Source organism: Aspergillus multicolor (genome assembly GCF_047715735.1).
Source record: "Aspergillus multicolor strain CBS 133.54 unplaced genomic scaffold BDW74scaffold_5, whole genome shotgun sequence".
Taxonomy (NCBI): Eukaryota; Fungi; Ascomycota; class Eurotiomycetes; order Eurotiales; family Aspergillaceae; genus Aspergillus; species Aspergillus multicolor.
In genome coordinates, this window is record NW_027395956.1 from 17,955 (window position 1) to 41,531 (window position 23,577).

Genomic DNA, 23,577 nt, shown 5'->3' on the forward strand with positions numbered 1-23,577 from the left:
TGCTAACTAGATATACGTTATAGCACCTGAGATCCTCCATCTTATTTTTATGATTTTTTTTCTCTCCGTCATTCTTTACCCCCTTTTCAGTGTCATACAAAGCGTAGTATTCACTGTCTCCATTCCATAGGAGGCCTCGCAGATGTCTGCAACCTCCCGAGCACTTATCATGGGTGAGGGACAATTGCGAGCACTTCAAATAGGCCTGTACCAAAGAAGAACGATGGACAACAACCCAACCAATACCACCTGAAAAAACATCAAAAGAGCGCCTCCACCTTCTAACTCCAGCTCGAGCATGAGGGCTGACGTCAGGAAACATGAACGAAGAGTAGAAAGAGTAGGGACGGTGAGAGCCACAGTCCCATCCTCAAGAACAGTGCCAAGCGGAATAACGTCATATGCGAAGTACAATAAAGAAGAAGACTCCGAAAAAAAGCAAGGTCTCCGAACGCGAAAAACTCCAGTGTATGTGCCAAAACCTCCCTGTAAGCAGGCTTTAGAATGGTTCATCAGCGGTTAAGAAAGAGTGACCAGATGATAATCAAAAGCAACAACAACTCACCAGAGACAAGCCCGAAACTCCGAATCATGCTCTGAAGAAAGAGAGAGCCAAATTTGGGATTATTTACAGTTGTGATGGACAGAACAAGTACAATTTCGGCACGCGTAACATGCCGTAGACCGTGCACTTGAAACCGTTCGAAGGCTGGGTGAGGAAGATGTGGAAAGTATGATAGGATATTTATGGAACATGATCCCAAGACAAACTCGAGGAGGGGGGCGTTCATCCCCGTAAAGTGTGTCATTGAGAGAATAAACAAGCAAAAACAAATAATGAGTTGGCGACTGGAGAAGACAACGGTAGTTGTTGAGCTTAAGATCTCAAATGAGAAGTAGATATCCGAGCCTGATGGGCCAGCATAACACCGGGAATATAAAGCACCAGAGCTTAAGTCTAGGAGGCCTGCGTCGGAGGCTGAGGCTTGCCACTAGAATGCCCCTGAGAAGTGTTGAATCTCGCCCCGTCGTTCTGGACGTTGCGGCGCTGACCCTGTCCACGGCCGCCACGGTATGAACCTCGCCCTCTCGACTGGTAATGTCCACCGTTTGTGTGATGGTTATGACGGCGATCATTGGGGTTGGGGTTGGACGCAGGGGTGGCGCCGTGCGATTGTTGAGATGGATTTGAAATAGGCCGGGGAATGGTGTCCGGCGAGTCGTACACATAGAGCTTCTTGTCAATATTTTGCGGAATTGGTTGAATCTCGGTTCCCAATTCCTGTTCGATCTTATATAGGTTGAAGCGATCATCCCAGTTGATGAGGTTAATCGCTAAACCTAGATGTCCAAAACGACCTGACCGGCCAATACGGTGAAGATAGGTCTCGGCGTTTTTGGGAAAATCAAAGTTGATGACCACGTTGACAGCCTGAATATCAATACCTCGGGTTAACAAGTCCGAGCACACAAGGTTGCGGCAAACACCGTTTCGAAAATCGTGAAAAACGCGGTTACGATGTTGCTGCAGCATCCGGGCATGCGAATAAAAGCACGAATAGCCTAACTCTGTTATTTTCTTTGCTAGGAGTTCCACTCGATTCGTCGAGTTGCAGAAAATGATGGACTGATTGATCTGCAATTTTGAGAAAAGCGTATTCAGGCAGTGAACCTTCTGCTTCTCTTCCACAAATGCATAATATTGAGTGATCCCGCGAAGAGTAAGCTCGTCCATTAGATTAATTTCGTAGGGGTTGCGCATGTGTCTATCCTGGATTGTGCGTTAAAAATACGGATGAGTCTTCAAACAAGACGAATCTCTAACCTTGAAAGACTTGACAATCATTGGAAATGTGGCACTGAAGAGCATGACCTGCCGGTCTTTGGGATGAAACGAGAGGAGCTGCTCAATGACCGGGGTGAATTCAGGAGAGAGTAGTTTGTCCGCCTCATCCATAACGAACGTAGGACATTCGGACAAGTCCGCAACGCCCTTACTGGCTAGATCCAGGACTCTACCTGGTGTTCCCACGAGTATGTGAACAGCGTCATTGAGTCTGATGATGTCATCCATCAGCCCAGTACCTCCAGTGGTTACCATGACATTGATTCCAAGATGTTTGCCGAGAGTTTTGCAGACGTGGGAAGTTTGAAGCGCAAGCTCTCGTGTTGGGACAAGGATTAGTGCCTGAGTTTTCGTGCTTTTAGGATTGATGCGTTCGAGCGTAGGAATAACGAAAGCGGCTGTTTTCCCTGTACCGTTTTTCGCCCTGGCCAGGATATCCCTCCCCGTAAGGGCTACTGGGATTGTTTCCTCTTGAATTGGAGATGGCTTCTCGAATCCAGCCTCGAAAATGCCCATCATGAGTTCACGCTTGATATAGAAGTCTTCAAACTCTAGGCCCTTGGTAGCGGTCACATCCTGCATAGCGAGTCAGATTCAAGGAAGGATATCCGCTTCCTTCAAGGAAACATACCTCAGTCTGTGGTCTACCATCCTTTGCTGGAAGCTTTAGTTGGTCCTTCCATTTAGCGTCCGCATTCGCATCCCTGAGTAGATGGTCAGCCTTAGTGACGCTATTTCCCCCCCCTTCTAAACAAGATATTATGAGTCCATACCCTAGACTTGTGCTGTTTAATTGCGTTGCCAGAGCGTCGGCCATTGTGGTTATAAGCAAAGGTAGGTAAACTGGGCGTGCAGAGAGCGATTTGAACCCCGCGGGTTGGGAATTGGGTGACAAGAGAGATACCCTCTTGGATTTCCTTGAATGCAAAAAGTTGCGGATGAACCTCAACAAGGAGGGGTTGAGGCAGAGGCAATTGAGTGTAAGGAGGTGTGCCGTTTCCTAGCACCTCAATAACAGTTGTGTGAGGTGTTTAGATTGGTATAATTTGTTTTGAAGCAAACGTGCGTGTGTACGGTAGTATTGTATCTCGAAGGGGCCAAGAACAATGTATGATGGGTGGGAGAGCTGAATCAGTTTGTGTTATAGTGTGGTTTGCTGTGGTGGTCAAAGTTGAAGGTGAAGTGGTACAGCAAGTAAGAGAGGTACCTACGGGAGGCGGTAAAAATTGGCCATACTCTCAAGTTGATTTGGCGAGCAGGCAGTGGATCACTACATGTAACCAACTACATAACTACACCATACAGCTTAGGCACACAGCCTACTATTGGTAAATTTCAGGAGTACCTTTATTGTAGTAGTTGCTATCACATAGGATATACTCTCAAAAGGCTAGTTGGTTATTCTGGGCACAATTTACAATGACTCGTCTTCTGGCCTTCGATGGTTGAAAGGAGCAAAACAGTCCGTTGACATCTAGCTACCTTATTTTTGAGCCGAAAGACTGACAATGGTAAGCATGGAGTCTGAATGCTCGGTTGATAGAGAAGAAAATGGCCTTTAGTAAAGTGGTTTCAATCGAGTATGGTAGATTCTACTCAGCGGCTGCTAAACTATCGAAAAGACAGTCTTGCTTGTCCCCGTTCCGGTTCTGCTAACCTATAGGACAGTCAGTCAAGTTGCGAATAGAGTACGTTCGTTACGTACTCTTTTACCATGACATCAGGCGCAAGGCTGATTTCAGCCCTTGAGCCAGGCGTAATGAGGATGAACTGGCGACCGACCGACCGTCTGGCGGCATACATCTAAAGATTGTGACTTAGCAAGATTTGGTATTTGGGCAATTTGCAAGTCCACATACAAGCATGTCAATCGCCATCTTTCTGTTGATGTGGTCCATGTAGACATCGCTGGGGAGATGTCAGTGAAGTAGTCAATAATTAGACACCTAAGGATTTATTACTCACAACTCGTCCAAACAGCGGATAGGTGATCCCATGGCCTCCCAGAGCGCTAGTAAAAGGCAAACCTGCGAGAAGGACTTTTCCCCACCAGAGAGTGTTCTCGCACCGCGTCCTTCGCTGCTGTCCTTTGTTATATCGGGTTCAACCTGCAGAGTAAGTGCGTGCTGGCAAAGTTTATCCAATAGACCAACCTGTAAATCTAGAGTCTTGTTCTCATGGTCCGCTAAAAGTCGCCCGCGGAAACTCCTCTCACTTAGAAGATAAGTGAATTGGGCTTTGGCGCGGGAGGAGATCTGCGATCTGAAATGAAGCCAACGTCGTTGACGATGGTCAAGAGTGAGTTTGAGGACCTATGCGTGGCCTTTTTAGTGACGAGCACAAGCGAAAACGGAAGGACTGGGGATGGCAGTACCTGAAGAAGCAAGCCAAAATCGTCCAACTGTTTTTTTGCGTGTTGATAATCATGTTCAGTCTTTCCTACTTCGGCACCTATTTCTTCTCGACTGGCACCCAACCTAAATTCCTGTTAGCCCTGAGTGACTGACCTAGGAGACATTGGACGTTGACGAACTGTCGGCTGTGATTGGCCATGTCTCGGTTGATTTTCTCGAGCCTGTAGTCTAAGCTGGTAGGGGTTTCGCCTTGGTTAATCTCAACACGCTCGCAAATCAAACTCGCCTTTGTGATATAATCATTTACTTCAGCATCGGCGGCATCTCTTCTCTGTCGTAAACGATCTCGGCGTCGATTGATATCCTCGATTAGCTCAATTGCTGCATTTTTCTCATGGATTCGTTTGCGTTTTTTGTCAGCTATCATGTGCTCCTCGCTCTCAGCAACACCGAGCTCTTCTTGGAGCTTCTTGATTTCGGCAAGCTTAGCATCTTGCTCCTTCTTGATTTCTTTCATGTGTTGCATGATTTCTGCCAGGGCATTTTTCGCATCATTGAGAGAACCTTCATGAGTACCCTTTTCCTCTTGGGCTTCCCGGAGAGATGCTTGGAGTATTTCAAGATCTCCATCTTGATTACCCTCTTTCTGAAGTGCTTCCTCGAGCTCATCGACATGATCATCCTTCCGTTGAATCTCAACAAAGAGATCTGTTTTGCTTCTTTCAATTCGTTCACAATTCTGCTTACAGCGTGTGAGATGAGATTGAGCAGAGCGTAGCTCTTCTTGATGATCGTTCAAGACTTGTTTTAGACTGGTCACTGCTTCGCGTTGGATTCTACATAGGCACACCTTTGTGAGCGATGTACTGCAGGAGAATGGAAGTGTGATACTTACCGGATTTGCGAGTCGCGATCCGATTTCATCCGCGGGTTACCGCCATAAACTGAAACAGGAGACTGGTTTGGCTCACCAGACCGATTATAGGACAAATGAATTCCTCGGCGCCTGTCCGACTGGTTAATGCAATAGCATCGTTTGACGTTGTTTGGTTTTTCACCGTCAAATAGCACAGATGACGCTTCTTCTAAATTTTCAATAAGAAGGTTCTGCTCTATACCATGATTGATGACCAACTGTCGGCGCACCAGCTCGTTATCGAACTAATCCCCTGATGTTAATTGCAAACCGCCACGATACAGTTGGGTGATATCGTACCTGCAGAACTCGTAAAACAGTATCATATTGTTGATCTGGTTCATGATGTGACGTATCTAAACGACCACCGCCGCCAATGAAAATTGGCACTGAACTGGATGCATCGTTAATCGCAAAAAAGCAGCGAGACAGATGCGGACAAACTTCTACCTACCAATTAACTCGTTGCATGATTCCGGATAGAATGCTTTGGTCCCGTTTCGAGGTTACAATGAAGCCGTTCAACGTTGCTCCAAAGGAGCTTTCCAAGATAGATGACCATTCTGGCTTGAGCAAAGTTACTAAGCTTCCAATAGGCCCAACAGGCTTCTCAGTAAATGATTGTTCTTGCTGGATTGCTTTGGCAAGGACTGGCATCTTATCCGGATACCCTGAGTTTCTGCCACTACCTTCTTTGATAAGGTTATGCAGTAGGGCCTCAGCTTCTTCGAATTCACGCCTGGCTTGTGCGATAGGTTGATGTGCCGCTCGTTCTTTTTTCCCGGCCTCTTTGACGTCGCCGTACATCTGCTGTAACTCCTGCTCGTGTTCATCGATTTGTCTACGAGCCTCCGAAGCATCCTGCTTGGCTCGTTCAAGTTCCTCTAGCATTCGCGAAAAGCCACCACCATGAGCATCGGCTAGCCGCTGTGTTTCTTGATCAATTTTTTGATGTATTTCCTTGATCCGCGTTTCTGCTTCGGTCACATGCTGCTTTATTCGGCGTTGTTCAGCCTTCGTGTGATGTTAACAGATGTCCATCGATTGCGTGGAATTTTGGTAGTACCTGAAGCTCAAGCCGATTATCCATGATCTCAGTCCACTTTGTTTGGATATCATTTTTTTCACTCTGAGCATTGTCAACTTTAGCGGATGCCTCTCGGGAATATACGGCGGCTGCTTCAGCTTCTGCCTCCACCTCACGGATAGCTGCATCGCATTTTTCAACTTCGCCCTCGGTTTCGACAATCATGCGGTCCATGCCAGACATTTCGGCCACCAAAGATTCTCTAATCTAATTGAATTAGTGTTGCAACTTGAACAGTACTAGAACGTGCCATACTTTTTCCCGTTCTTCTACCTGGGCCCATGCTGCCTGATGTCGAAGGTGTCTCTGTTCTTTTCTGAGATTTTCTTGCTGATCTGACAAGTCCATTTTCTTCTTGGCTGCGTCCCTGCGCTTTTTCAAGATGGATAAATCTTGCTGTTTGCTCAGAATCCTCTCTTCAATTAGGTCACCATTCTCTTCAATCAGTCGATAATCCTGATCAAGTTGTTCTAGTTGAACGCCTTTCACGAAGAACTTATACTTTTCAACCGGGCTGGAGGAGCTGAGGAATTGGCGAGCCATATCCTGTGACAAAACATTCATGGGATTCTCGAATTGCAGTGTGAAATGATCAATGATGGCCTCAAGTTCAGTTTTTTTTGTGGAAATGATACGCCCGCTCTCTGATTTGAGTTTGAAACTGCTCGTGCCATTTTTGGAGAAATGACGCTCCACGATGATTGACTTTCCAAAATCGTCAGGTAGATAAGCCCCGTCGCCTTGGTTTTTGATTCGAACAATAATAGTAGCGGACCTTAGCGAGTCAGCATTGAGAAGCTCATGGGAAGAAGTGGCACTTACTCTTTACCTTCTTTGATGAAGCTTTTGAGACTTAGACCTCGATTAGTGGCCGACGCTTTTCCACCCAAGCATAGTGTTATAGCAGTCAGAACGGCACTCTTGCCGCTGCCATTCTTCCCCACGATGAAGTTGATTAAAGGACCGAGTTCCACTTGGAAGTGGTCATGACACATGAAATTATAGCATTCAACTCGCTCAAGAATGCCATGTTCTGAAGGCACATTGGGCTCGTCACTGGCAAAAGAATATTTTTCTTGAATAAGTTGTGTCGCGAGCAACTCGAGCTCCTCTTCGTCCTGGTCAATGTCCACGGTATATGATCTGATCCCCCGCTCTGTATCTCGATCATCATTGCTAGTTTTAGATCTTTGTTCATGTGCTTCAGACTCGGGTGAGACGGATACACGGGGCCGTTTTCTCTGCCTAACATGTTAGCTCGAAAAGGTGTAGTGGAAGGACACTGACACGCACCGATTGGAGGGGAGTGGAGGATCTTTCTGAGGAATTACCTTCACTATCCGAGTCGGTAGGGTCTGGAGAGCTTTGTGAGCGTTTCCGATCTGACATTTCGAGCATATAAAGATAAAGATGATATGGTCATTAAACTGCGAAGTCGAGAGCCTTCATAATACGTTTGCGAGGGAGTCATGTGTCCCAACAGATTTGTGGTGGCCGTGTTGTCGTAATGATCAATGTATCATGCGTTTCATGAGTTCCAGCGAAAGAAATAAGGCATGGATACGACGTATAGTGCTGGGCTTTGATGTTGGTCTTTGTCTTTCGATTCAACTCAACGAACCGCCAATGGAATAGCCCAGTCGCGTTGGCGCGTTGGCGCGTTGGCGCGTCGCCGAGGCGCCTTCTCACGTGAGTGTCCATTCACCTTACGTTACCTTTACGGAGTAGTCAGACTCCTACTTCTTATGCCAGAACTCCACTTCCACCCCAGATCATACAATTGCGCTAACTATACTGAGTACTCAACTTGATTTATCCGAATGTTTGAGCGAAGATCAAACTTGTGTAGTGACTTGCGGACAATTCCCAGAGTCAACCGCCCCTTGCCGAGATATACGGTAGTGTCTAAGCTGCTGTATCTGTAGGCTCCTTTGCAACATAATGCAGATAAGCACCAAGCAACTTAATTCCTTCAATATAGTTTCTCTTGTCAAGTTTCTCGTTGATGGAATGCGCGGCATCAGTTGAGCTTCCCATCGGTAAGAGCAAAACATTCTTACCCGTTGCCTCTTCGAAGGTCAAAGTGATCGGAATACTAGTATATGTTAGTAAATGCGCGACATGCAGCATTTTGATGATAAATCACTGATTGAGCACATACCTTCCTCCCTCTCGAGTCATATCCGGCTCTACACCGAACACTTGCTTCACAGCTTTGCTGGCAGCCGCAAAGTTCCAGTGCTTAGGGCTGGCGACCCACCATTTCCCGTCATGCTGTAACCATACATCCAACGTGTTCTTGCTGTTCAGCTTAGAGAACTCAGATTTGATATATTCAAAAACAAGCCTGTTCACATCTGCGCTCTCCATGTTGGGTACAGTTCGAATGGAGAACTTGCCAATGACCTTTGCTGGGATGACAGTCTTGGCTCCGGGAGCGGAGTATGCGCCCTCAATACCGTGAATAGACAAGGATGGGAACCTCCAGCGAGCCATGAGAGTCCGTTCCTTGGTTGGATGAATCCCAGTCTGGCTTCCCAATGACTCGTGCAGGTTCTCCATTGTGTAACTTATGTTAGTGTATAAAGACTTCTCCTCCTCCGTGACCGGCTCGACGAGGTCCATGATACCAGGGATCAGAATATTGCCTTGAGAATCCACAAGTTTGGACAGGACGTTAACAAGATCTGTCATTGGCTCATGTGCAGAACCGCCAAAGACACCGCTATGGAGGTCCTGGCAAGGACCTGAGACGCTGACAGAGTAATAATTGCATCCTCGTAGACCGTACGTCAGGCAGGGTTTCTCGGTCCCCAGCCAGTAATTGTCTGATATACACACAGCATCTGCGTCTTTGAAAAAGCCCTTGCTCTCCGAATGAATGAACTCTTCAAGGCCTTCAGAGCCATACTCTTCCATGCCTTCGAAGCAGCAGAGGAGGTTGACAGGTAGATCAACGCCTGCCTTCTTGTGAGCCTCAATCACATTCAGCCAGCCCAGAACTGGTCCTTTGTCATCGGTGCTTCCACGACCAAACATCCTCCCTTGGTCGTCAACAGTGAGCTCAAAGGGTTCCGTAGCCCAGCCATCTTCCTTCAAAGCGGGCTGCACATCGTAATGACCGTAGACCAAAATGGTTCTCTTATTTTTGTCATTTCCGTACCGGGCTATGACTACTGGGGGAAGGTCAAGATGCTCTTTTCCTGGCTGTTTTCCCAAAGGCCTTTGGTGTACCTCAGCTCCCAAGGCTTTGAGTTCGGAGGCAAGGAACTCTGCCATCTTGAAATGGGGAACCAATAGTTAGCGTAGTGGACAATAGTGAAGCATGCAATATATACCTTGAAGACATCCTTCCTGTTCTCATCCTGTGCAGAAACAGAGGGGATTGCCACAGCCTTGCGCAAACCTTTTGGGCCAGGTCAGTGCACCTATAGGACAATACCGGAGATGGAGACTTACGATCAATAAATGAGCCAGAGAGGTCATCAACCCTTCAAACGCAATGTATGGTTAGACTGCACTCCCAAATTCCGATTGACGGACCACGCACTGCTTGAAAAAGGGCTCGAGTTGTGGCGCCATTTTGTGGTCACTAATATGTCCGTAGAATGAGCGAGGGGATGATTGGGGTATAGTTCGACTAGTAACCGGATATCGCGATACCTGATAGCCCCTGGCGAAGGCTAAAGACAATAGAAGATATGACCGATTGTCTCTGAGTGAAGAAGTGATGCGGCGGAGGATGAGGGGCATTCTCTGTTGGATTTCATGCACTTCCTCGGGTGGGCTAAGGTTTACCTAACGGCAATCCCCGACGCCTGGCGGCCTGCCAACCGCGAATTTTCCGTAGCTAAGCGCCCTGAATCTTGGCCCCTGGAGCAGAGATATCCAGATTGATTTGATTCCTAGTGCTTGTTATTGGCCGGGAAGAATTCGAAATATCGTAATGCAATTCAGTACACGGGTTAATCCAGAATATTACAAGGCTTGCTTATACAAGCCTGGCTACTACTACTGTACAAAGGCACCATTCTGGCCTGCTCTGAAGACGCTCGGCAAGCCAAGTAGCAAAGATAATCAGTGCGCGCAACGGAGAATCCACATATGTCTAGTCTCATTCGTCTCGTCCCCACGTCTCTTTCCGCAACTTGCGGTCTTCCCTCGCCATCCGGCGCTTCGCACCCCATCTTGACTGAACTGCCTGTAGGACTTGCTTCTGAATTTCTTTTTTCTGTGGACTTGTCTCGCATACCTGGGCGATGAATAGAGGAGAACAATCGAAGCGTTTCGCCAGTTTGCCTCGGCTCCAAGTCATCGGGTCGTTCAATCGGAGCTTGCGAATCTCAGTTACGTCTGACGGCGTTAAATGATATTTTTTTTGCGCTTCTGATTTAAACACAGAAGGGAGTTCTTCAACCGCTGGGGCATTGGCGTTGTAATCAGCGCGAAGACTTCGTCGAGCGTCGTTAGCGGGAAGGAATTTCGTAGGGGTGTGATACACAGATGGTGAACTCGACGGAGGGTTGTAGATAATATGGCTGTGGCTTTTATCCGAGGATAAGCCGAAAGGGGCAGCTGGCTTAACGCGTAGACGTTGTTTGGTGCGCCTGTAGGAAGACTGATTCCGACGCAACTCTAGAGAGATTGGCTCGTATGAAGGCAGAAGAAAAGGTAGGCCCATGATAGGCCGTCTAGAAACGGTAACGAAAGTCGCCATCATCGGTTCGCCCCAATTTTGTTCGCTTCCGATTATCAAAACAATTAATGGCGCGAGAAGCGAACAAAGTTGCCCGATCAAACCCGAGGAAAGCGAACCACCTCAAAAACAAGCAGTTAGTACAAAAGATTGAAAGATGTGAGGGCCAGAGCGTGTGTACCTAAGGTCTTAGCAATACACGTAGTCAATGCGTTGCTTACTAGAAGCGCGTGAGTCCTCAAGACGCTCGTGGTGGTGGAAGATGCTGCAAGGTTGACTTTTCCGTGCCAGAATTTGGCCATAAGTCAGTGATTTGTCAGCTGGGCATAAATGCTATTAACTATGCACATCCAATGGTGCTGTTTCCAATTAGAAGCCTACTCTTGGCAGATGTCATGTGCTCACACCACTTCTCACTCACTACTGTGACCCCCGATGCAACTCAACCACTGTTAGGCCTGATAACAGATGAGACCAATTCATCTCAGAACCTCTTTGCTGAAACCATATGCTGAACTTGTATTCTTGCGAGTATATTTACGCGATACTGATTATCCGTATATATAGCTAGTTCCATCCTCCCGGTCTGATTCTCCTCCCTTCCTGCTTTCGATTCAACAAATGCTCTTATTCCGATCTGTCCGCACCTGAAATACCTTCATCAACCCTCAATTTATCCAACTGATTGATGGGTGTCAGAAGCCCTTTTTGGGTCATTGTGTGAGCCTCGTGTATTCGTCGCCCGCGAGTAACTAGCATAATGCCAACGTAGGTCGTGGACCCTGGAGTGTTCATGACTTGATATCTTAGACCCCATTTCGCCTTGCGCTGCGGCTCAAGCGAACGACTGAGAACTTGAGTTTTAATCGATGATAAGCGGATTATTTGACCGTTCCCTGACGAGTCGATTCTTTGCGTACAGTTGTATGCCTCGACTATCAAGCGCATGTACCAAAAATCCCTTAGCTGAGAATATAGGCCTTTGACGATGGAAAAGACCATGGAAATCGGGAGCCTCAGCGACAGCGCGCAGGCTCAGCAGGCTCAAAATACGACCACATTCATGGGCATAATTCCTGGTACTGCTACACATATCGAAGCCTACACTGAGCAAGTAAAACCGTCGCGGATGGTCCGCCGTCGGCGCTCCAGTTATGTGGCAGGGGAGAATGAGGATGAAGGTCAGGAGTCTGCCATGGGATTGACCTACGATTCGCATTCAACAATGAACCCTGGTGTCACCCGCCCAAAACCATTGGCAATATCCCCGAGCAACAGCTCAATCTCAACACCACGAGGAAGGGCGCCGCACCGAACTCCATCATCGCTAGGGCGAGCAGTCCAACAATCTCCCTTACAGGCCAATTCACCTGCGTCCTTAATATTTGAACGCAGTGTACAGGAAGATATTCTGTTACCGCAGACGTCGCCGTCGATTCCGTCACATATTAGAACGGAGAACCACATTCCTCCGGTTCTGGAAGCATCCTCGGCGGCGATCACGGACAACGGGCTCGACCCTGACTCAGTTGAGATTATCACTCAAAACATACATCATCCTGCTACGACTGCGTTCCATGCAGAACATTCCTTGCAATCCCATGCATCCAACAGTCTCATGAACATTGGTGATTCTGAAGAGATTCCGACTATCACTCAAGGGCTCGAAGTGAATGATATACGTCGCTTAAGCTTTATCTCTTTTGCTGATGTCATCAATGCTGAGAATGCCGAAACAGTCGAGTACCCGCTAAGCAGCGAGACTTGCAACAGGGGCTCGGGCAGTCCTAACCCGTCTGCCGGAGTGTATCGCAACATGTCCCAGTCACCCTTGAATTCACCAACGTCTTCTCATGGTTTTGGGACTTCACCACCGACGAGCATTTCAGCGTCATTCAAAGGGCTGGAGCTTTCTCCAAATCGAAGCGTACGAGGTGCTGAGAGTCCACTATTTGCTACTCAAAGACCGGTTTCCCCCAGCTTGAGTGGTGATTTGAACATTGAAACCATGGGCCAGGCCTTATGGCGAACGGGGAGCGGAGACCTAGGCGCATTCCGAAATCAACTGCCGAATACAATGGGTAGCTATGACTGAAGCTTATACTCGACCATTTCTGAAAATTTTCTGCTTTTCTCCTCTCCCGAACAGCGTATATTTATTGTATAATTGTCTCTTGAATCAGCCCTGTGGGCTCTGTCATTCCACACCTTTGATCTTAGGACTCTATATAGTAAGTTTGTTTTGCTCAAGATTTTTTTTTTTTTTCCCTTTTTTCTTTGACATTCCTGCACCAGTGATCATTGTTTGAATCCCATGTTTCGCTTGAAAGGGATATGTAGTCGACTGAAACCATAGCTGGTTTATTTAGTGATGGTTTATACTGATAAGTAGAATAAACTGTAGGCACTTGTCATTTACTGAGATATCGCTGCAACTGCATCAAGTGCTTGTTGCACCTTAGTTCGAAGCACTGGTACATCTTCCAAGCCAACGCTTATTCTCACCAAGTCAAACTCTACACCAAACGAACTCGCCTAAGCAATATTGGTTAGACTAAGTCGGGACAAAGCTGCCGTGTTGAAGAGGTTGAATACGTACCCATTCGAGCTCGCCGTAGTGAGCAAGTAGTGTATATGGAGAACTAAAACAATGATAAGCAACTTCTCCAAGAAACAACCTTACGCCAAACGCGAGTCCTACCTCAGTGTGAAGTTAGTCCCAAGACTGGGACCTTTCAGAACTTCCAGATTATCAAAGAAGGCGATCGCCTCTGCCGTGGAATGGAAAGTGACAGAAAACAGACCGCCATAACCTCCGTTTGGAGTGCGGAACGCCTCGTAGAAAGGCAAGGTAGGGCTGTATTTAGGATAATACACCTTTTTGACTGCTTTCAGGTCAGAACAACTTCTAGTTTGGTACGAAGAAGGCGGCCTACCAAGTGGAGACTCTTTGAGCATTGCTGTTATCTCCTCTGTTGTGTGGTTAATCTTTTCGATGCGAGAAACAAAGTCACGACTATTTCTTTCAAGGAAGACGGCATCTTCTACCCATAAATTGTCTTCGTAACCCCTGCTGAACGTATCTTTCAGTATTTGATAGTAACTGCTGTGTGGATTAAGCACCGCACTTCCTCCCATGACATTACTGTCTCCGCTGAATATCTTTGTCAGACTGCTGACCACGATATCCGCGTAAGAGAGCACATTGATATTGAGGAAATTGCCGACCGTTTCATCAACAACCACGGCAAAATCATACTTGTCTGCTAGAGCTCGAATTCGCTTAAGGTCGGGAGCTTTGAGTAGGGGATTGCCCGGGAATTCGGTGAAGAGTCCTAAGAACCTCTCTCCACCGGATAATCGCGACTCCAAATTATCCAAATCCTCACATGAACCTCGGCCGTAAAAGACACAGCCCGGACCCCATTTTTCAAGAATTTTCAGGGTATCAATGTATGGAAATCCGAAACAGACGCTTTGCATGGAGCCTTTCGCCTCGAGGAGCAACCGATGGGAGTTGAAGATTGAACTCATGCCACTGGGAAAGAGGAAGACATCGGACTCGGAGAGCCCTGCAACTCTCCCTTCTTGTGAGGTTTTCCCTAGAGCCTCACTCAAGTCCACGTCTGCAGTCAAAACACCTGCTATTCGCCTGCGTACAGCAATCTTTGCCTGACTAGCCAGTGATGTACTCAAGTTTCGTCCAAAACGTTCTTCAATAAACTGGACTGATTCACGGCCTTCTTGAGGCTCCTTGGCGGACGCTGCCACATGCGATGCTCCTTGCCCTACCCCGTTCATGGGGCTTCGTCCCTGATATCGCCGCGGGCCTTTATGGATGACCTGGGCTGTAGTGTCAGTTGCAGCCCTTTTCTTTTCCACCAGCAGACCGTCTTTCAAGGCACCGAGACAGAATTCGCCTCGCCGACTCGAAACACCGTCTCCAGTGTGCTGCCATGCTTGTTTTGCAACTTTCGCATACTCGTTGGGATACACGACACAAGATAAAAGCGACTTGACGGTGCTCAGTTCGGTTTCTAGTTGCTTGGTAGGGGCGAAGTCGAGAACCCGGATCTTATGCGCTTCTTCAGGCGAAATCTTCGACAAAATGAACGAGTGGCACACTCGCGCAGTGCCCGAAGATGGGAAAAGTGTCGCTGCTTCGTAGTCCGCATTTCCAAACCTAGACACAATCTCCTTGGCGAGTTCCTGGATGATAGGGTGAACGAAAAATCGTGGATAACCACATTGCATCTTGTTCAAAACCCACAGCTCTCCTTCCTCATACGCCACATTCGCCTCCCAGGTCGGAAGTGACACGCTCACAGCCTAGGTAGCATCAATTAGCAAGTAGGAATTCCGCGCACGAATGTATTTATTACGCAAGAATTTCCAATAGTGATACATGTACGCGGGGGTACGCGGGGCATATACATACATGATCCGTGTTGGGTGGAACCGAGCCACCGGTCTCCTGAAACATGCTGCCAAATGATAACAACAGTATTCAAGGGTAATTTGGTGCAATTGCATATAGAAATAATATGAGCACGGTAAGAATTGGGCATCAAGGAGAGTTGAGAGTTGATAGAAATTATAAAGCAGCCAGCGATCTCGGCGAAGAGCGTGGAGGCAGCCGGCCAATTATCTTGAGGCTTAATACTTTAGAGGGGTCATAGTTCGGAGTCATAGTTCGCTTAAGTCAGGTCCAGACTCCAGAGTAGTTTGTTTCTGGACTCGTATGCAGCACATCTGGGTGACAAAGTTGGCAATCGCACTGGTCTGGATAAACAGGCGCTCGAAATAGCCGATACGGTGGTCTACAACGTTCAATCCGAGACCTTGATTTGAAAGTGGTACTCTTCAGCGGCCTCGGAATCGGGCTGTCGAAGCGTAGCCATTCACGTGCCACTATCGCACTGTCCACGTGATGTTATCGCCGGAGCTTTAGGTTATCGATTACCGCAGAAAAAAAAGTTTGGTGAGTTGGAGCGAGCTCAGGACTTCACGGTTTACCTTTCTCAATCTCGCAGACCACCCCCGAGATGTCTAGTCACGCCGTCAAGCGAAGGAAACTGAGTCCTCCTTCTGGTGGAGTCACTCGTACTGAAAACTCAACATCCTCAGCACCGGACTACGGCGCAAATCGTCTGACCGAACTCGATGCGTTGAAGCAGCCCGGCACGTTGAAGCCAATTAGACCCATTGGGAATGCAGGTGCCACCGAAATGGTGCTTGCTAGCGGACTCTATAAGTCAAGCTTCTTCAAACTGCAGCTGGACGATTTGATCACAGAGTCAAGGCCATTATACGACAAACAACTTGCGACGGTCAAAGACACTCTCCTTGAACTGAAGAACTTGATTGAGAATCTGCCGCAATTGCCAGCAAAACTGGCGTTGGATGCTGAGAAAGAGATGCGTCAACTTCATGGCGTTATTGTCCCGTATCCTGAACCGCGCCCCGGGAAGGGTACCAAGTATACAGTTATGTTTGCCCGACCCGCAAACGTCAACGTGGTTGGAAGTTTTGCACTCAGGACTGCCTCGAAAACGGCGGCGCCATACATTGTTGACATGTCTGTGACTATGCCAAGTTCTATCTTCCAGGAAAAAGACTACACTAACTATCGGTATTTCCACAAACGAGCGTATTATGTTGCATGCATTGCTGCTGGAATCAGAGGCAAAAAGACTACAGGCCTTGATATGATGTTCGATTGCCAGGATGGAGATGCACTCCGCCCAATCATATTACTACAACCCTCGGCCACGAAATCTGGACAGGGACATCCGAAATTCCAGATCCGCATCATCACCGCAGTTGAAGATACTCTATTCCCAATCTCCCGCACTCTTCCTATGAAAAATAATATACGACACAGCTCAGAAGGAGAAAGCAGAAATGAGCCGACTCCATTTTACAATTCGTGTCTCCGTTCAGAAGCCACTGTGTCGCTCTATCACAAAATTTTATCTTCAGCTGCCCAAAGCTGTGAATCGTTTCGAGATGCATGTCTTCTTGGCCGTATATGGCTCAGGCAACGTGGATTTTGCTCTTCTTCGCTTAAGGGTGGGTTTGGTGGGTTTGAATGGTCGGTGCTCATGTCCTTCTTGTTGGAATCGGGAGGCCCTAATGGGAAGCCGGTTCTCCTGAAATCGTATAGCAGTTATCAACTGTTCAAAGCGACCGTACAATTCCTCAATGGCAGGGATCTGACAGACCCTTTGTTGCTTTCTGCATATCACGTCTCATTTCCAAACAAAGGCCCTGTTATCTATGACGGCAAAAGAGGGTTGAATGTCCTTTACAAGATGACACCATGGTCATACAACTTCCTTCGCCGCGAAGCAGGAAATACGCTCAGAATGTTAAATGAGTCCGGAGACGATAAGTTTGAGAAGGTTTTCATTCTGAAGATTGATGAACCTTTACTCAGATTCGATCGATTTCTCACCCTCTCAGTCACGGAAAATGATGCTGTTTCAGCATTCCACAAAACAAATGAAATTTATGAAGTGCTTGTGCAAGCTTTGGGAGATAGGGTCGATCTTATCTACATTTCCACGCCTCCTACTGGGACGTGGTCTATGGAATCCAAAGGCCACCGGAAAGCCACGACGCGACGCCTATCTGTGGGCCTACTCCTAAATCCTGAGAATGCTACACGCGTGGTCGATCATGGCCCATCTGCAGAGAAGACTGAAGCAGCTGCATCGTTTCGTGTATTTTGGGGTGAGAAAGCCGAGCTGAGGCGCTTTAAAGACGGTAGCATTCGCGAGAGTTTAGTGTGGTCCGAAGATTCTTCCTCGTCGATCGTGCACCAGATTATTCTCCATATTCTAAAACGTCACTTTCAATATCGCGAAAACGACATAGGCTACGTTGGTGATGGGTTCGATGAACAGCTTCAGAACAACGGCGATGGAGTAGTGTCGTATTCTGACTCTGCTTTTCAGCTCATTAGTGATGCTTTCAATACTTTGGAAAAATCCGTCCAGTCAATGGAAGGAGTTCCCTTAACTGTGAGGCATTTAGCACCAGCCAGTCCGATGCTTCGATACACGGCGTTGCGTGTAGATGGAGCGAATGACACTACCGTTGACGTTGTGCTACAATTTGAGAGCTCAGCACGGTGGCCAGACAACCTTGTAGCTATTCAAATGACAAAGGTTGCTTTTTATGTGAAAATAGGCGACGCATTGACCGAACTTGGTGACTTCTCTTCGGCGCAAGTTGGGTTGGAGAATCAACAGAGCAAAATACTTAACAACGCCTTTCTAGACATCACTCATGTGTCTGGGATCGTGTTTCGCCTTCGAATTTATCACGATCGAGAGCAAACACTCCTTGAACGTGGAGTTAAAGAGCAAGGCAGAAGTCTGCAAACGAAACAGGAGATTGCGTATGCACTTTCTGCGTACAAGCGGCGTTTTTTTCATTGTCCTCGCCTCTCGCAGGCGATCAGGACGCTATGCACTCGTCTTCCACTTCTGTCTCCTACTATACGGCTTCTCAAGTACTGGTTCAGTTCCCATCTCTTTGATGCGCACGTCAACGAAGAGCTTATTGAATTTATGGCTGTACGGGCATTTACTCGACCACACCCTTGGGAGACTCCGTCAAGTGTAATGGCTGGTTTTTTGAGAACGTTACATTTAATCTCACGATGGAATTGGCAGCAGGAGCCGCTGGTCGTTGATCTAGGTGGCGAACTCGACCAGGCCACAATTGAAACCATACGGACCAATTTCGTCGCATGGCGAAGCATCGACCCAGCAATGAATAGCGTTTCCATGTTTGTCGGCTCAGACCTTGACCCCGAAGGTGTAACATGGACACAATACGAGATGCCTCCTAAAGTAGTGGCTGCGCGAATCTGCACACTCGCCAAAGCTGTGATGAAGGTTGTGCGAGAACAAGGACCTGAACTCGATGTGACGCAGCTGTTCCTTCCAGCGCTCGAGCCTTATGATTTCGTTATTCACTTGCGCCCGAAGCTACTGCTCGAACGATCAGCCTCGGCAGCGAAATTCAAGAACCTCAGCGTACCGAGCGACCCTGCTCGACCTAAGAAACACGCCGTGATCAGCGCATTTTTCCGTGATCTCCAGGCTTGCTTCAGCCCAAACATCTTGTTCTTCTGGGGGCGTGAGAAATCGGATATTATTGGCGGGCTCTGGAACCCGCAGACTTTGAAACCAAAGAACTGGAGTCTAGGTCTTGCATACTCCACGTCGCCCGAAGGGCCAAACTGCTCTGCTTCGGACATCAGCGTTTCTATTAACCGTACGGCCATTTTGAATGAGATCTCCAGGCTGGGGTCAGACATAATTTCTCGTGTCGACGTCCATAAGAGGTGAATGCAAATATATATTCCTTTGAATTATGTTGGTTAATCGTTGTGTATTCATTGTTATGTAAAATGATACCTTGAAGCGCCGGTGCAATGCTATATACACTCCGAACATGACATAAGATGATGAAGAAAAAGGGCCAAAAGGGAAGAAACTTAAATACACGCTAACCCCCTAGAACATTCAAGAATTCGTTAGTAGCTTCTCGTTCCTCTCCATTGACGGTTGAGCGGAAAATGAGCAGTATTTGTCTTTGATGGCCACAACCTCGTAAGTACCCTCGTCAGATGTTTTGATAGTTTTCTGGTGCTCATAAGAGATGTCATGCTTGATATCGAGTATTTCGGCCCTCTTCCCTTTGCGGGCATTCGTGCTTCGAATGTAACTAAAGGATTGAGTTAGACCGGCCAAGTTGCGCTGGGTTAAAGGGACATAGAAAAGGCTACATACGTAAATTCGAATGGTGGCGTTCCCCAGAACTCGAATTCGAGTTCTGCCTCACCACCCTCATGGATATCTACAATGGAAATTTGACCATTGCTGATTCTGACGCTTGGCATTTGGTGAATGGTTTTCACAATGTCTTTATGTGCCTTACATTTCCCACTTGCGCCATCACTGACGGCAGTAATCGTAAAGACGCCGGGCTTCTCTGCGATACGGCGGAAGTGATTGGTTTGCGAAGACGCTTTTCTGGCGACGGTATTGAATGTGTAAAACACCTCAAAGGGAGAATGGCCTGATAATGAAAAGGAAAGGCGTTCGCCAACACAGTAGTCGGACTTTGATTCGAGTGGGATGATCGTAGGCACGTCTGATACGGCGACTCTGACTGAGGATCGGTCTGTGTGGTAGGCTTTCTCGCACCCTCGTGCGTCTCGCACTTTAGAAATGCTAACAACATGTTGGCCTAAGTCGAGATGGCGCCTGGGAATTGGAAGGCTGTGCCGATTCGATTTAATATTTGGAATGGACACAATTTCTGGCTTCGCCTTCGCGTAATGTTTGATTGAGATTTCGAGCGAGAAGGGTGGCACACCTTCCATGGTGAGAGGAATAAGCTCCTCGCCACTGTCGTCTTCCTTGCAAAAACCGTAAATGCGACCTGGGGCGTCAAAGCGCGCAGAAGGAAGAGGGAAAACCTTTTGGGTGACCACGACTTGGTTGCTTCTCGGATCATTATTGTAAAGGTAATCACCAACCTCCTTGAATCGGTATGTGTAATCACCGGGCTCGGCTGTTTCCAATTCCATGGAAAGAGCATGCAGTGCTGTTTTGAGACTTCGTACTCGCGCGGAAGTAGAGCCTCGAGGCACTTTCCTTTGTTGCTCGCATTGGATCGTGTAAGGCGGATTTCCCGTCAGCCGAAGCTCAAGACTATCACTTTGTCCCTGACAGATGTTGCTCTTTGCAACTAAACCATCGGGTCCCACAGGCGTATCATCTATAGCAGTGATCTGCGGTCTGGGTATCCAAGATATCTCAAAAACTTTCGCTGCCTCGTCAACAGTTCCGGGACAAGAGCTATCCGTCACCCCCAAGAGCTCGTAACGTCCTTCTTGGCTCACAGTTAAGAAACTATTCTCATGCCAGAACGTCTTTGTTGCTATCGAACCATCTGCGTCCAGATTCTTGTACTGTAAAGTCCAGGGCCGTTCACCACTGAGCCTGATGGGTAAGTCGACCTTAGAGTCTTGCAGCGCCGAGTACTTTCTGCTTTTGTCGATATGACCGAAGGAAATCTGGGGTGGCTTGGACCTGGCGTCAATCTTTAGGATCTCATTAAGATTCCGTTTGCATTTAGAGCGGTCTTTCACGCCTGTCAATACGAGGTTATACCCGCCGCCGCTCACGAGTTTGTCCGTAACAATCGTATACCTCGCAGTTTCGGATTCGAGGACATGCTTTGTCTTCTTGCCATTGTGAACAAGCTCGTATTGCAAAGTCCACGGTGCCTCTCCAAGAAAAGCGACGTCCACGGAAATAGGTTCACCAAAACAGGCCTTGCGCACCTCCGGTGTACCCACAAAATGTGCAGAGGCGGGGGGTTTAACGTCTTGCTCTAGCACTGTCACTTTGTTCTCTAAATGTCGAGGTGCGTATATGCTGTCAGAGATATCCAGGAAGCGATACCGATAGTGGCCGGCTTCTGACGGGGTGAAATCCAACTGTGCGCGTAACCCATCGACAACTTGATGTTTAGTTTCAACGCCTTTAGAGGTCTCAATAGCATATCTGATTCGGAACGGCGGCGAACCCGTAAGGTCCAGGTCAACAAGCAATCCCACGGGACTATTTGCGCATTTATCAAAAATTTCTTCGGAGCGTATTGAAAGCTCTGGTTCTGGCGGGTTATGCAGATAGCATGACGAGGGCTCAAAGATTTCGCCTGAGCAGAATTGGCTAGAGACGTATTGCAGTGAATACCATCCTGGTTCTTTGATCATAGGCTTTTGATCGACCGTTTTGAGTGATGATTGGCGGATAGTACGAGCAGGGTCGTCCAGGCTCCCTTGGCCGTCGACACTAAAAGAATAAATCAGGGAGAAAGGCCCATCATTCTCATACCCGTGATCTGAGCTGTGGAATTTGACAGGGAGCGGGTGGCTCTCCCCACGTGCAACTTCGAGAAAGTGCTGATCATTGCATCCAGAAAGAGATAGCCTGGGAATTTCATGAACGGAGAATTGATGCCACTGAGCTAGAGATTTCGTGGATAGGCGATCAAAATCTTCCAGGTACATGGAGTAATTCGCAACGTTTCCGGAGCCATCGTGAACCTCCTCGATCATGTAGAGCCAATCGCCACCTATGTTCAAAGATTCATTCAGAGGAATCTCAATTACTTGGCTCTGAGCCCAGCTGATCTCCGGTTCCCGTGCATCAAACAACCGACCAAGGGACCTGTGGCCTACAAGTGGAGTGCGCAAATGATCTGGTTGGATGTTCTGGAATGAGAAGCCCCGGTCGTGATCGTTCACCTGCCTGCTGTACTTGATTTTCAAAGGCGGGGTACCTTCAACGGTTAACACCAAGTCCGAGAGCTCGCCCCGGCACTTATGTGTATGAGAGTTTTTGATCAATGCGCGAGGGCAAGTAGTGACGAGGGAATCTGAAGCTCGCACGCGGACTTCAAGTTTAGACTCATCCACGACACGCTGTAAACGATACAATCCGGGTTTTCGCACTGGCAGGAGTAGATCACGGTGTAGACCAGCAGTTGACTGGGAATGTCTCTTATCTGCCTGCCGTTTCAGTTGCTTCAATTGTTTGGCCGGGATTGAAATGATTTCACTGTCACCATTGTTGAAGTCGAGGCGCAGCAGCTCAATCAAAATAGGATCCGTTTGATTCACGCGGATAGGCAATTCAATAGTAGTTTTCTGAGAATCTAGACAAAGCGGTGCCAGCTCTGGATTCAGGACGGCTGACCTGCATTCTACATTAACAGGAGAAGAAGAGGAAACAATGGGGTGGGCCTACCCTTCAGGGAGAATGTTAACTATTTGCTTTCCGAGGATGAGGGATGCGTTGTTTATTATGTCGCCAGGTTTAATACTTTGTCCTGAAATTGACAGTTCTCGATCATAAGCCAGTCTCACCGCGCCAGACAGCCAGATGCCGATCGGGATCTAGGAGGCGTCAGTCAATGCTTGGCCGCGCTCATCTTAAGATAGCACATACCGGGATGCGGAACATCAAGAAGACATTGAAGGCGACATGAATGAGAAAGAGCGCAAGTGTCGTTGGGAAGGCCCATTCCAGCCAGGGAATGCGCAAAGCCTGGAGACCGAAGAGAAAAACCCCGTCTATCGAGGCCCATTTCAAAAACAGCCAGGTGGAATCCAAGTCATCAGAGGCCGTCCAGGCCTCGTAGACCCGCCACGCATTGAGGGCCACGTAGGCAGCCGCTACGTATAGTCGTTGCGTTGGAGGTTCAACTATACTAGACGGAACAAGTGATGAGCTCGCATCCTGGTCGGCGGACGGCGTGTTCTGTAACAGCTTGGAAGGTGAAACATTCTGCGAGGTAGACCTTAAACTGGGAACACTGTACTCTCTCGTTCTTTGTGTTGTCCGAGGCGTTGAAGGGAACGCGGAGCGAAGCCGGGGAGTGTCGCTCATAGCATGCTGTGGTCGCGGACTTCCGCGGGAGACAATGTAGTGATGTGAAAGATGAGATTCGGAAATCGTCAATGGTAAGCTGATTGATTCTTAACACGGGTTGAATAGAGAACCATGTACAGCTCGCCTGGGACAAAGTCAGCGTATTAGGGTCAACCCGCTGTGATGTAGGTGTGTGGTTGTTGAGTCGAAGCTT

General features: G+C 47.9%; 8 protein-coding genes across 8 annotated transcripts; 2 read left to right on the forward strand and 6 right to left on the reverse strand.

The window, feature by feature from the left end:
- Positions 1-674: 674 nt before the first annotated feature.
- dhh1 (DExD/H-box ATP-dependent RNA helicase DHH1) lies at positions 675-2,770 on the reverse strand. The gene is made up of 4 exons (XM_073721770.1): positions 2,620-2,770; positions 2,478-2,550; positions 1,826-2,422; positions 675-1,771 (listed from the first exon to the last, which is right to left on the reverse strand). The coding sequence occupies exons 1-4, from the start codon at positions 2,661-2,663 to the stop codon at positions 959-961; spliced, it is 1,527 nt and encodes a 508-aa protein (XP_073586329.1). The 5' UTR covers positions 2,664-2,770; the 3' UTR covers positions 675-958.
- Positions 2,771-3,246: 476 nt separating this feature from the next.
- BDW74DRAFT_110880 (DNA repair protein SMC6) lies at positions 3,247-7,973 on the reverse strand. The gene is made up of 14 exons (XM_073721771.1): positions 7,497-7,973; positions 7,026-7,444; positions 6,459-6,978; positions 6,183-6,410; positions 5,571-6,130; positions 5,417-5,510; positions 5,096-5,361; positions 4,380-5,036; positions 4,221-4,323; positions 4,000-4,158; positions 3,812-3,954; positions 3,706-3,754; positions 3,552-3,649; positions 3,247-3,503 (listed from the first exon to the last, which is right to left on the reverse strand). Exons 1-14 carry the CDS (start codon positions 7,599-7,601, stop codon positions 3,458-3,460), a joined length of 3,447 nt encoding a protein of 1,148 aa, XP_073586330.1. The 5' UTR covers positions 7,602-7,973; the 3' UTR covers positions 3,247-3,457.
- Positions 7,974-8,108: 135 nt separating this feature from the next.
- BDW74DRAFT_175389 (M20 family dipeptidase) lies at positions 8,109-9,785 on the reverse strand (the record flags this gene model as incomplete). Its single annotated transcript, XM_073728319.1, has 5 exons — positions 8,109-8,298; positions 8,365-9,482; positions 9,542-9,609; positions 9,663-9,694; positions 9,754-9,785. The coding sequence occupies 5 exons, from the start codon at positions 9,783-9,785 to the stop codon at positions 8,109-8,111; spliced, it is 1,440 nt and encodes a 479-aa protein (XP_073586331.1).
- A 269-nt stretch (positions 9,786-10,054) lies between these two features.
- BDW74DRAFT_110909 (mitochondrial 54S ribosomal protein mL58) lies at positions 10,055-11,147 on the reverse strand. Its single transcript, XM_073721773.1, has one exon. It carries the CDS (start codon positions 10,921-10,923, stop codon positions 10,318-10,320), a length of 606 nt encoding a protein of 201 aa, XP_073586332.1. The 5' UTR covers positions 10,924-11,147; the 3' UTR covers positions 10,055-10,317.
- Positions 11,148-11,362: 215 nt separating this feature from the next.
- Positions 11,363-13,586, forward strand: BDW74DRAFT_147825 (uncharacterized protein). Its single transcript, XM_073723598.1, has 2 exons — positions 11,363-13,130; positions 13,304-13,586. Exon 1 carries the CDS (start codon positions 11,888-11,890, stop codon positions 12,992-12,994), a length of 1,107 nt encoding a protein of 368 aa, XP_073586333.1. The 5' UTR covers positions 11,363-11,887; the 3' UTR covers positions 12,995-13,130; positions 13,304-13,586.
- Positions 13,315-15,382, reverse strand: BDW74DRAFT_175391 (cystathionine gamma-synthase; the record flags this gene model as incomplete). Its single annotated transcript, XM_073728320.1, has 5 exons — positions 13,315-13,434; positions 13,499-13,541; positions 13,601-13,784; positions 13,836-15,228; positions 15,338-15,382. The coding sequence occupies 5 exons, from the start codon at positions 15,380-15,382 to the stop codon at positions 13,315-13,317; spliced, it is 1,785 nt and encodes a 594-aa protein (XP_073586334.1).
- Positions 15,383-15,902: 520 nt separating this feature from the next.
- On the forward strand, positions 15,903-19,283 carry BDW74DRAFT_147830 (rRNA-processing protein UTP22). The gene has a single exon (XM_073723600.1). The coding sequence runs from the start codon at positions 15,945-15,947 to the stop codon at positions 19,260-19,262; it is 3,318 nt and encodes a 1,105-aa protein (XP_073586335.1). The 5' UTR covers positions 15,903-15,944; the 3' UTR covers positions 19,263-19,283.
- Positions 19,284-23,553, reverse strand: BDW74DRAFT_147834 (putative nuclear envelope pore membrane protein). The gene is made up of 4 exons (XM_073723601.1): positions 22,941-23,553; positions 22,740-22,888; positions 19,707-22,688; positions 19,284-19,641 (listed from the first exon to the last, which is right to left on the reverse strand). Exons 1-4 carry the CDS (start codon positions 23,379-23,381, stop codon positions 19,440-19,442), a joined length of 3,774 nt encoding a protein of 1,257 aa, XP_073586336.1. The 5' UTR covers positions 23,382-23,553; the 3' UTR covers positions 19,284-19,439.
- Positions 23,554-23,577: the final 24 nt, after the last annotated feature.